The sequence below is a fragment of the Belonocnema kinseyi genome, chromosome 3 (assembly GCF_010883055.1).
Source record: "Belonocnema kinseyi isolate 2016_QV_RU_SX_M_011 chromosome 3, B_treatae_v1, whole genome shotgun sequence".
In the NCBI taxonomy this organism is placed as follows: domain Eukaryota; kingdom Metazoa; phylum Arthropoda; class Insecta; order Hymenoptera; family Cynipidae; genus Belonocnema; species Belonocnema kinseyi.
The window spans coordinates 43,028,118-43,040,646 of NC_046659.1; the positions used below are offsets into that span (position 1 = coordinate 43,028,118).

Below are 12,529 nucleotides of genomic sequence, written 5' to 3' on the forward strand. Positions count from 1 at the left end.
CGTTGTTATTACTAAGGCTGCTCAGTTGAGCAGTTGAGGTAGCCGTTTCTTCATCTGATTCTATAGGACTAATCCTGATCGCTTGATACCATTGATTCGTTAGGTCCGTCATTTGAGACTTGCAATCTTTCAGTTCTTGCTGCGTGAAGCGTCTCGTAAATAAGGGAATGAAGAATTTGTAATCCCACCTGGCAAAGCCTCGCATTCTTGACTGCGTGAAAGACACTTCTATTTCTTCCTCGGTGAACTCTGATAAATGTTCAGAATCTATCGCTTGACCCTGTGTAAATGAGAAAAGTGAAAATCTCCATGAATAACTTTCAAAATTGAAAATGTCAAATTGCAACTTTTTAAATTATACGAGTTAAAAAAGAAAGCTTTAGAAAAAACGTTATAAACAATGATTGTGTTTGGGCCCAGGTGCGACATCCTTTTCCTTTATTATTTATACAGTATTTTTCTCAAACTCATTTTCCGTTCTGCCGAATGAAAATTCACATGCAATTTGAATTTATTACACCGATCGGGTTACTGAATTCATATTTTTCATTTACCCCCAAAAATACTGAGTTTTGAAATCTATTGTTTTGTAAAACAGTAAACGATTAGCAAAAGGAATTGTGCTCTTGCTAAAATCAATAGCTTTGGAGATAGATGGGGCAAAACAGTTTTTTAATGTCTTACTTTGAGCTTTTCTCGACCTTAGCCCACATTTGAACATTCCAGAAACTTACATATTTTAAAATGCATATGAAAAAAAACTTTGGAAACGCTATGATAGTGTGCGTAGAAGAGAGTGAGTGTAATCCTCTTATTGACCCTCCTCCTTCAGTGATTACAATTTTTAAACGAATGCACGGTGACCTGATGATTTTCAAAACTTTTTTTCGGCCATGGCAGCCATTATAATATAATGAAGCTTTCAAAACTGAACTATTAGTGTTTTGCAAAGTTTAATATAATATCAGAGAGAAGCTGACAATGACAGTAAACATGGTCAGAGGAAGAGCACAACTATTAGTATAGTGTCGCTTCTGCGCTGCGGCTAAATTCGTGTAGCTATGTTCATAGAATGTCCATTAAACATGGTATGCGACACTGTCCAGCAAAAACATAAGCTTTAACTGTAATGCTCATTCAAATGAATAAATAAGAGTTGTAATAAGTAGCTCTGATGAGCAAAATAGTTTCGATCTGACAGTTATTTCTTCCAATAATGGAATTAGCACATTAATATCGAAAATCTACAAGTTTCGGAGGTTCTCGCGTCAGTGTTTGTGACTTCAAAGGAAATAAAAACTCCAATTTAAGTTTTCATAGAGTTCCAAAGGTTGGAAATGTTGAAATCATTTGGAAGGACTGGCAATCTATCTTGTTGAATACAACAACATTTTTTTGTCGAAAATGCTTCAAACTTTTTAGGAACTGTCTGCTTATGACTACTCCGAAACCCTTTTTTATCCGTTGAAGATACTAATTCTAATGTAGTTAAATCCTTACTAAAAAAGTAAAATATTTACATAAATAATTTAATTAACTTGAACAATTTTGAAAGAAGACAATAAGTGCAATAATATGGCGACTATATATTTACAAGTGTGTCTAGTTCCAGCAGCCTTGCAAGTGCAATTCATATATTCCATACGCACATTTTAATTGTAATTCTCATCGCCACTATCAATTATTACCTATCTGTTATTTCATGTGGTTCTGAAGTCAAAGCACTGGCTTGAAGGCATAATGAATATATTTTTACTTTTTCGAGAGTTTTTATGGTAGCTCCTGACATTACATTCATACCAGAATTAAGAATATTTTGGCCTTCGATCATATTTCCTGATAAAGGTGTAGCTTTTGCGTGATACACAAACTATCTAAATCGAAAAATACAATTTTCTAAAGTTAAACACAAATTTTTTAATTAAATTATTGCTACTACTCCATATTATCAAAATGACTTCCGCGTTCAGTTTTATATTACACTGCAGCGTCCCTATTGGGCGGTGGATCTTTTCATTCCCAACAGAATAGATATGAACGCTAATGAACGCTATCAGTTTTCTGCATAATCTCTCATGTAATGGACATCTCGATGGGTCCTAAAAGCAAGTACCCAATTCACGGGGAAGGATAGAATCTACGTAACTCAAATTGAAAAATAGAATCTAAGCAAAGCGTATCCAGGAAAAAAGAATCGATAGAAAGCGAGTACTTTTGAACTGCGCATCTGTCATTTGCAGATTGAAAGGATTAAAATAAATCGTTTAGTTAGCCTGAAATAATACTTATGGGCAATATACGATCCATTAGTGTGCACATGAATGGGTTGGAATTCAATACTAAATGGAGATCTTAAAAGATATAACCCAATGGTAACAATACGATGCACGCATAGCAATTTTTGATAAGCGTGAATCTGCCAAGTGTAGAATACCTCAGGTTATGTTCAACTGAGTGGAATATGCAAATTGTAATGTTAAAGAATTAATTGTTTCAAATGAGAAGTGTCAAGTAATAAATCTGAATAGGACATTCACTTTATTCATGTGTCAGAAACAAACTCCGCAATTCGCTGATAGCTACTTGCATCCCAAACATCCAAATGTTTCGGCTTTTAATACCAGCATTTTTATCAAAGATAATTTCTATAAAATAAAACGTAAGTGGTAGTTTGTGTGAATTTGAGTCTGATATAAGGTGAATGTAAAGTGTCATAACCAAAATATTGTAATTTATTAATTATTCACATCAAGTAATAACGAGATTTTATAAAAGTAACTTAATACACCAAATTTAGTTTTTAGTATGTGAAATATATAAATAAATGTTCAACAATCAGGCTATATGTATACCAGGATTTGCTTAAAAGTTGTGCATTTAACTATTTTTTAATAAATAATTTAAACCGTTTCAGTTTAAAAATATTTTACTATAACTAAATTATTTTCTATCGGAACAATTGTTCCTGAATCAGATAATACCCATTCATCGGTGCTGAACGGGAATCGGAAAAAGGAATACTTTGCCCATTAAAAAACGCATGTTCTCATTCAAAATTCTGCCTAACCAATAGCTGGCAATCTGGAATTCCAGTGACAGATATAAAATTCAGAAGTCATCGGTTGCAGGGACGCCTAGAAAAGACGCAATTATATATAATTTAGAATAATTATAAACTTTTGAATGCTAATAATCATTTAATAAAAACGAAAAACAAACATTATAATAGAACATAACATTTAAAATCTCAGCATGCTGATCCAAATATTTAATTTTAACAACATTCATCTGCTTTTTTCAATAACCTATTTAGAATTATTTATTACTCTTACGCTTATGTAATAATGCAAAAAAGTTTGCACTTTCGACAAAATCGAATGCGAAGTACGAGATACATAAGAAGAATGTGTTCGTTAAAGCTGAAGGAGGTTCGACAAAAGAGGATTCTCAATCACCAAATAAAAGTTATCGATGTTTTGACCTTTATTTTTTTTTAAATTGCGCACAAATGTAGGGTAAACACAAAGACTGAGCGTGTATCGCGAGGCGAATGCATCATCGAGCGTGAAGTGCGAGAATCAATAATCGCGCGCCACAGGCGCGTTCAAACTTGCTAGCCACGTATACAGAGCACTATAAGAACGTGTCCGCAAAGCGGGCAGATTTTCGTTTACTATATATATTTTTTAATCAGATTTTATAACAAACTTCTAGATATTTTTGTTTAAAGAAACTTTTTTTTTTTAATTTGTTTCGTCTTTCTAGTCCTTTTTCCAAAAATTTATTCTAAAAATTCATTTTTTTAATTTTCAATCTTGTTTTTTACGATTAGAAGAAAATCTCCTCGTCCTATTTAAAAATGATTAATAAAAAATTTATAGATCTTCTTGGGTGAACAACTCTTTTATTTTAATTTTAGTGCATACCTTGTGCCGTTTTACAAAAAATATTTATTTAAAAAAATGTATAAAAATAATTTAATTTTTTTATTTTAAAGGTTATATCTTACGATTCAAGAAAAAACTAAGTGTCCTCTAAAAAATTATTCATGAAAAACTTGAATAAGTCTTTTTATTTTTTTCATAGCTTGCGTTGTTCGTCAAAAAATGAATCTTTTTAGTTTGATTCATATACGAATAAACAAAATTGCGCATCCTATAAAACAGTAATAATTAACATTTGTAGCCTTTTTTTTGGATAAACGAGTTTTTTTGTAGCTTATGTCGTCAGTCCAAAAATTTAATTTTTGTAATTTTTAATTTTTAATATTCTTTTTCACTACTAAAAACAAAAACTACGCGTCCTATCGAAAAGTGATTGTTGAAAAATTTGTAGATCTTTTTAGGGCGCGTAATTTTAGTTTATTTATTTTTTTCGTATCTTCCATAGTTTGACCCAAAAAAGGGCCTTTTTGGATTTTTCATTATTTTTCATGCGATAAAATTCTAAATTTTCGACCAAATCGAAAAATTTGTTATGATAATTTTGTGGGGCTTTAAAAAATTAACGTTTTTTTTTCTCTTGACTTTTGTTCATATCATCCGTTGTTTGGCTCAAAATGTTCATTTTAGTTTGTTTTTTTTTTTGGATTTTGAAAATGCTTTAACTCTGATAATTTACTTTTACAGAAAAAAGTAATTAAGATAAATTGTTTAAGTTTGTGAGTATGATAAATAACCGTTCATAGAATTTTGAAATCCTGAAAAATTTGGTTTCAAAAAGTTAAGGTACGACTCAATTTTGAATTTTCAACTTTTCGACCAAATTAAAAAATTTGTTATGACCATCTTGTAGGGCTTTCAAAAATCAACGTTTTTCTTCTCTTGACTTTTTTCATATCATGCGTTGTTTGGCTTGAAATGTTCATCTTTGTTGTTTTTGTTTTTTTTTTAATTTTGAAAATGCGCTAACTCTCATAATTTTCTTTTTATAGAAAAAAGTCATTAGGATAAATTGTTTGGGTTCCTGAGTACTATGAATAACCGTTCATATAATTTTAAAATCGTGAAAAAATGTGGTTTCAAAAAGTTAAGGTACGACTCAATTTTGAATTTTCAACTTTTCGACCAAATTAAAAAATTTGTTATGACCATCTTGTAGGGCTTTCAAAAATCAACGTTTTTCTTCTCTTGACTTTTTTCATATCATGCGTTGTTTGGCTTCAAATGTTCATCTTTGTTATTTTATTTTTTTTTTTTATTTTGAAAATGCGCTAACTCTCATAATTTTCTTTTTATAGACAAAAGTCATTAGGATAAATTGTTTGGGTTCCTGAGTACTATGAATAACCGTTCATATAATTTTAAAATCGTGAAAAAATGTGGTTTCAAAAAGTTGAGGTACGATCAAATTTTGAATTTCCAACTTTTCGACCAAATCAAAAAAGTTGTTATGACGATATTGTAGGGCTATCAAAAATCAACGTTTTTCTTCTCTTGACTTTTTTCATAGCATGCGTTGTTTGGCTTCAAATGTTCATTTTAGTTTTTTTTTTTTGGATTTTGAAAATGCTCTAACTCTAATGATTTTCTTTTTATAGAAAAAAATCATAAGGATAAATTGTTTGGGATTCTGAGTACTATGGATAACCGTTCATAGAATTTTCAAATTTTGAAAAAATGTGGTCTTAAAAATGTTGAAAACGTGCTCACTTTTTGAATTTTGATCCAAAACAGCTGGTTCACGAACTTGTTCTTTCTTTTTAGGCCTTAAAAAAGTGTGCCAAACCAGAATCCAATCTGATCAATTCTTCGAAAGTTATCGTGCGTACAGAATACAGACTACACACAGGCAGACAAACACCTTCGTCAAAATCGTTTTTTTCTGACTCAGTGAGTCTCAAAACGTGAAGATTTGATGAAAACCGACAAAGTGAAATTTTACATAAAACCAATACCTTCTCATTAGATGAGAATGTAAAAATATTACCGGTCAACATTTGGTAAGAGCTCCAGTTTTGCATTATTTTATGCTTTCCTCTCATGCATTGAAGTTCAAAAGTTAGTTGTCTTGATCGGAGTGCCAACTGTCCTGTCGGATTAGTTCACTGATCCGGATGCTAAGAAAATCTATTACTACATACACCTACACGGTAAATGCAAACGATTGGATACAACTAACGATTTCAGTGCATTAGTTGTATCAGGTTGCGCCATCTGCGCTAAGGGCTACTTCAAGCAATGAACGAAACCGTGTGTAAATTCAAGTTCTAGTGTCTTCATCAATACATGCCAGTAGTTCAGTCATGTTATTAATATCAACACAGTAATAAATGTTCGAAATATCAAAACGTTTAATACAAACATGAAGTAATAGTAAGGAGACCAAACGTCAGGGCGCGCGCGAATTAAAAATGACCCTTGAACTATTGAACACAGTTCGGGGGGGGGGGGGCATGTGATACTTCGTCGTGTGATCAATCGGGTACAGTTCCCCCGGCTTTTTTTCTAAAACAATGAAAATTTTTAAAGACTGAATTCAAAGATGCTATAAAACGTCATAACGGAGTCCCCGGACTCTTTTTTGAGGGATAATAACAAAAAAATGTATTGTGCTAAATAGAAATCTTATGCATTATTTTGAGGTTACGCCGTATTTCATCTTTGCCTTTCCGATAATTTGAAAATTATTGATGAAATAAACTTTTTTAATTGCCTGTAAACAAGGTTAGTTCCGGGAGATTAGTTACTATGTTTATTTGTAAGTCCAAAGTTTGCGGCCAAAAATATTTTGTGTGTTTGGAAGTAACGCTCGGGAAAATTGTAACACACATAACCTCGAAATATACACACGTTGTTAGAAAAATCAAAATTTTTTTGAAAAATAAACACAAAATAAAGTGTACGGGGACGTCCATTAGCATGTTCGCTATCATTTCCCAGATTTTGACGACAAAATATTTCTTATCCTAGGAAAAAAGCCGGGGGAATCTAACACTGAAAAAATCGACAATTTTCTAAGTATAACATGCCCTTAAGTGGAATATCTGCGAGAGTTGAGAGATGTCAGCTGACAGCTGCGAGTGATAGAGGAGAAATTTCACAACTCAGAGTACGTCCTCCTCCGAACTATGTCTGGAAAAATGGTGACCAAATATCTGGTAAACTGTTACACAGACACAGATAACAACTGTATTGTGAAACACAAGAAAGCCACTCATAGTGCAACATCGACCACATTGTTGGCGGAATTTTCTATGCGTTTGCGACGAGGCAGCGAACTCATTGACCGTAGTTGGCGCGCATTATTGTGTGATCTGTAATAATTATTATTTATTTGGATTACAATCATTGTTTTCATTACTCGATTTTGATTGGGCGCCAACTGCTATCAATGAGTCTGCTCCCCGATGCAAGCGCAACGAAAAGTTCGCATGTATTTGCCAAAAACAATGAATACACTGGAACTTGGATATAGAATTTAAGAAATTTTAATAAGGTTAAGGCCAGGTAACGAGAGGGTCACGTAAAGAAAGCTGGACCTCAATTCTTCTTTCCCAACTTACGTTTAAACGAAATGAGTTATCGCTCTGAAAGTTTGGGAAATAAAAGAGGAGGCAATAAAGTGCATGTCTCTGCTTTGTTCCGGTGGAAATTTGGAAGAAAAAAGATTTTGAAAATGAAAATGGAAGCTACATCGGTACTTTTCTTTTTCAACTAACGTCTACATGGAATGAGATATCGTGTTGAAAATTTGGCACGCTAAATAGAAGGCACGAAGGAATGTGTCTCTGGTCCTAAATAATTACAATTGTGAAATTTTTTGTTTTTATTACTATTTTGGAGAAATACCGACCGTGCTGTAAAACCCTGCAAGGAATTTTCAATCTTGTCAATGGGCAAGTTATGAGATTTATGTTCATCAAAGTGGGGCAAAACAATAAAAATCGCTCACGAAAATTATGCACAAATAATGCAAAAACTAATGTTTGCACTTGAAATTCAAATAAACAAATTTGGTCTAAAATATGTATCGGCTGTATCAGAGCAGCACTATCGCAGCGAGTGGACAACTTCGATTTATGAGAAAGCTCTAACTTTTGAAATTTTTATCGAAAATGGCTTTTTTCCTTTTGGTCTCTCAAATTGTGTGCCAAAGCACAATCCAATCTGACTAATTTTTCGAAAGTTATCTGGTATAAAGACAACCACAACAACGACGACGCCGGCAGACAGACACTGACGAAAAACTTTGTGTTCTGACTCAGGGGGCCTCAAAGGTGGACGTTTCATGAAATCCGCAAAGGTCATTTTTCTCATAAAACTATTCCTTCTTATTATGGTTTCGAATGCAATAACTAGCAAATAAAACAAATTTCGAAGTGTGTTGAGGCGACGCAAAAACAGTCGAATATACGGGAAACGGCGATCAGCTGATATCGTTGGAATTCAGCGCTGTCCAATCTCATTGCGGGGTAACTGCGATGGCTCAGGAATCAGGCAGTAACTGTTACTGCAACAGACGCAAAAGTCGCTACAGAATCTTTTAGGTGGCGCGCAATGACTGTTACGATGTCGCAGTAGTATTTCCGTCTTCAACCGAAACTGTCGCTGCCTAGGCACAACATGATTTTACTCCAGAGCTCTTGCGGTCGGCGCAGCAACGGTTACGGTGAAAAATGCACCCGCTCTGGTTTACTTCTCTCCGTGTATTGAACGTCCCGACCGATCGCAATGCAGTAGCAGGGATTTGTTTTTCTTTAATGTGTTCGCATAAGAAAGTACGTGTGCGGTATGCAGGAAACAGCTCATGCACGAGCCGGCCGTATACGCACACAGAGTACCAACCTATCATGTGCGATCTGTCGCGCTGCTGCGGTCCGGGCTGGCTACGTACCGTTTACATATCGGACCAGTGATCCCAGATCTGAAACGAGATGCGGTCCAAACTATGACAGGGCTATGGCCTTCTCAATTTGAAAACTCGAAGATGCACGATTGCCGGTCGGAGCACTTCGTCGATTCTATTTATATATCTATCTGCTGACAGCTAACTGCTTTGAAATAAATTCAGGAGATTGGGATTTTAATATTTCCAGATTTCGATGCTGACGATTCTCATGATTTAAATAAATCGCGCGCCTCTTGATATGCGTGAATTTTGAGGTTATGTTATTTCATGTATAAAATATAAATTATATGAATATTAATACTATTATATACATAAATATATACGTATATTAATAATGATAATATTATAATTATGTTATATTATAATAGTCTATTTTTTTTATTTGAAGGTTCATCTCTTTGGTTGAAAATACATTTTTGAAACTGACAATTAATCAATACCATTTTTGGTTGAGAAATCATGTGTTTTGTTAAAAGGTCGTCTTTCTTTGTAGAAATTAAATTGTTTTATGTAAAATTTATAATTTTGATTAAAAATTACATTTTTCGGTTGAATTATGAACTATTAATTTGTTTTGGTTGTAAAGTCGTTCTGTTGTAAATGCAAATATATTGTTAAAAATTAAAATTATAAGTTTTGGGTGGAAATACTCTTTTTGTTTTTAAAATTAAATAATTTCGTTGAAAGTTCATGTATTTTGTTGGGAATTGACCTTATTTAGTAGAAATTTAATCCTTTTTTTTGAAAATTTTATCATTTTTGGTCAAAAATGCAGTTGTTTGGTTAAAATATCAACTGTACATCTTCTTGGGTTTGAAAATCGATTATTTCACTAAGAGTTGAACTACTTTGTCAAAAAAAAATACGCTTTGTTAACAAGGTTTTTTAATTATGATTGAAAATTTAACTCTTTCATTGAAAACTCATATTTTTCGCTTAAAAATTTCAATTTTTCGTAGATAATTCGTCTTTTTTACTTTAAAATTAAATAATTTCTTTAAAAATTCATGTGTTTTGTTTAAGATTTGTCTTTTTTGTAGATTATCGATTTTCTTGGTCGAAAATTTAACAACTTCGTTTAAGATTAATTTTTTCTTTAAAAAATGATTTATCTTTATCTGAAAATGTAACTATTATATGATTGATTAAAAATTAATCGTTTATATTGGTTAAGTTGGAAAATCGTTTTTTTTTTGTATAGAAAATTAATCTTCTTGGTCAAAAATTCACCTTTTCTCTTGAAAATTTAACAATTTTATTGAAAATTCGTTTTTTTGTCTTGTTCAATTCAATTTTTTAGCACAGTTTTTATCTGGAAATTGTACTATTCCATTTTTGTTTGAAACTTTATCCTGTACATTTTATTAGTTAAAACACAAATTATTTGATAGAAAATTAATTTATTGTGTTAATTAGATTTTTTTCCTAAAATTAAAAAAACTGCAATATAAAAAAATTGCCTTAAAATCGTCCTGATTCCTTTTTTTTAATTTTTAAAATCTTTTCAAATACTTACTTAAAATTAATTATTCAAACTGAAAAATCATTTTCAATTTTCTTAGCAATCACAACAATTTTTGATATTCTTTTTGAATATTTTACAATTCTCAAAAGCTTTTTTTTAAATCTGCAAAAATCTACATCGTGTTTCAAATTATTTCAAATAATTTCAAGTTTTAAATTAATTTTGAATATTATTCTAAATTAAAATTGTAGCGTTCAAACTTAAAATTTAGCTCATTACAATTTTAACAAATCAAGGCTTTTTATTTCTAACCACTTTGTTCAAATTTGTATAGTTTTTAATTGTTGTTTATAATGGCTTGTCCCAGATCTGAATTATATTTTTTTTCAAAAAATCTCTTACCATCTAATTCAGAAATACATACAATTGCTTTGAAAAAAATTTTTAATTCAGAAATATTTCATTCAAACGCTCAATAATTAATGCGTATAAAACACAAACTTTTAACGCCTTTTAATTTTACAATTTTTTTAATTAAATTATTTTAACATACGAAATAACCGTTTAAAAATTTTTATGACTTTAACATTTGAGAGATATCTGGTTAAAAAATACAAATAACGCTATTATTTTTAAGGTTCAACAGTTTTTAATCAAAAATTAAAACTTCTTTTGTTGTTGAAGATTTATCATTTTAGTAGAAAATGTAATTATTTTGTTGGAAATTTGTTATTCTCTTTTTTTTGAGTTGAAAATTCAATTATTTTGATAGTAAGTTAATTTCTAACATTTTCAATTGGCGAAATAAAATTTTTATCTCTAAATAAAAATGCAAAAATAATAATCTGGAACAACTTAAAATAAAAACAATGTAACTTTTATTTTAAAAAGTTTTTAGATAAAAAATTAATTTAATCGTTCAATTTTTAATGTTACAAACTGAAATTTTTTTGAATTATTATCATTTTGAACCTTAAAAATAATAGCGTAATTTGTATTTTTTAACCAGAAATCTCTCGAATGTTAAGGTCATAAAAAATTTTAAACGGTTATTTCGTATTTTAAAATAATTTAATTTAAAAAATTGTAAAATTAAAAGGTGTTAAAAGTTTGTGTTTTATACGCATGAACTATTGAGCGTTAAAATGAAATATTTCTGAATTAAAAAATTTTTTCAAAGCAATTGTATGTATTTCTGAATTGGATCAGAGATTTTTTGAAAAAAAAAATATAATTCAGATCTGGGACAAGCCATTATAAACAACAATTAAAAACTATACAAATTTTAATAGAGTGGTTAGAAATAAAAAGCCTTGATTTGTTAAAATTGTAATGAGCTAAATTTAAAGTTTGAACGCTACAATTTTAATTTAGAATAACATTCAAAATTAGTTTAAAACTTGAAATTATTTGAAATAATTTGAAACACGATGTAGATTTTTGCAGATTAAAAAAAAAGCTTTTGAGAATTGTAAAATATTCAAAAAGAATAATAAAAATTGTTGTGATGGCTAAGAAAATTGAAAATTATTTTTTGGTTTGAAAAATTCATTTTAAGTGAGTATTTGAAAAGATTTTAAAAATGAAAAAAAAGGAATCAGGACGATTTTAAGGCAATTTTTTTATTTCGCAGTTTTTTTAATTTTAGGAAAAAAATCTAATTGTTACAATAAATCAATTTTCAATCCAAAAGTTTACTTTTCAACAAAATTAATTAATTTTCTATCAAATAATTGGTGTTTTAACTAATAAAATGTACAGGATAAAGTTTCAAACAAAAATGGAATAGTACAATTTCCAGATAAAAACTGTGCTAAAAAATTGAATTGAACAAGACAAAAAAACGAGTTTTTAACAAAATTGTTAAATTTTCAAGAGAAAAGGTGAATTTTTGACCAAGAAGATTAATGTTTTATACAAAAAAAAAAACGATTTTCCAACTTAACCAATATAAACGATTAATTTTTAATCAATCATATAATAGTTACATTTTCAGATAAAGATAAATCATTTTTTAAAGAAAGAATTAATTTTAAACAAAGTTGTTAAATTTTCGACCAATCAGATGAATTGTGGGTCCGGATGCAATAAGGGCACATAAAATTTTTTCGTAAGTCCCCTGGAGGCTTTAGAAAAAATTTTCGAATTTTAATTTTCAAAAGATATATATGGATGTAAAATTTGATTGCGCATCTTTTTTTCTTGAAACAAAAA

At 30.4% G+C, this 12,529-nt stretch overlaps 1 protein-coding gene across 1 annotated transcript in view; it reads right to left on the reverse strand.

Moving 5' to 3' along the window:
• Position 1: 1 nt before the first annotated feature.
• The window catches only part of LOC117169798 (sodium/hydrogen exchanger 8), a gene marked incomplete at its 3' end in the record, with an annotated part of 69,207 nt that continues 56,679 nt past the window's right edge, over positions 2 to 12,529 (reverse strand). The window contains exon 4 of the mRNA XM_033356304.1: positions 2 to 280. Within this exon, the coding sequence (XP_033212195.1) occupies positions 2 to 280 (279 nt within the window). The remainder of the gene's footprint in view (positions 281 to 12,529) is intronic.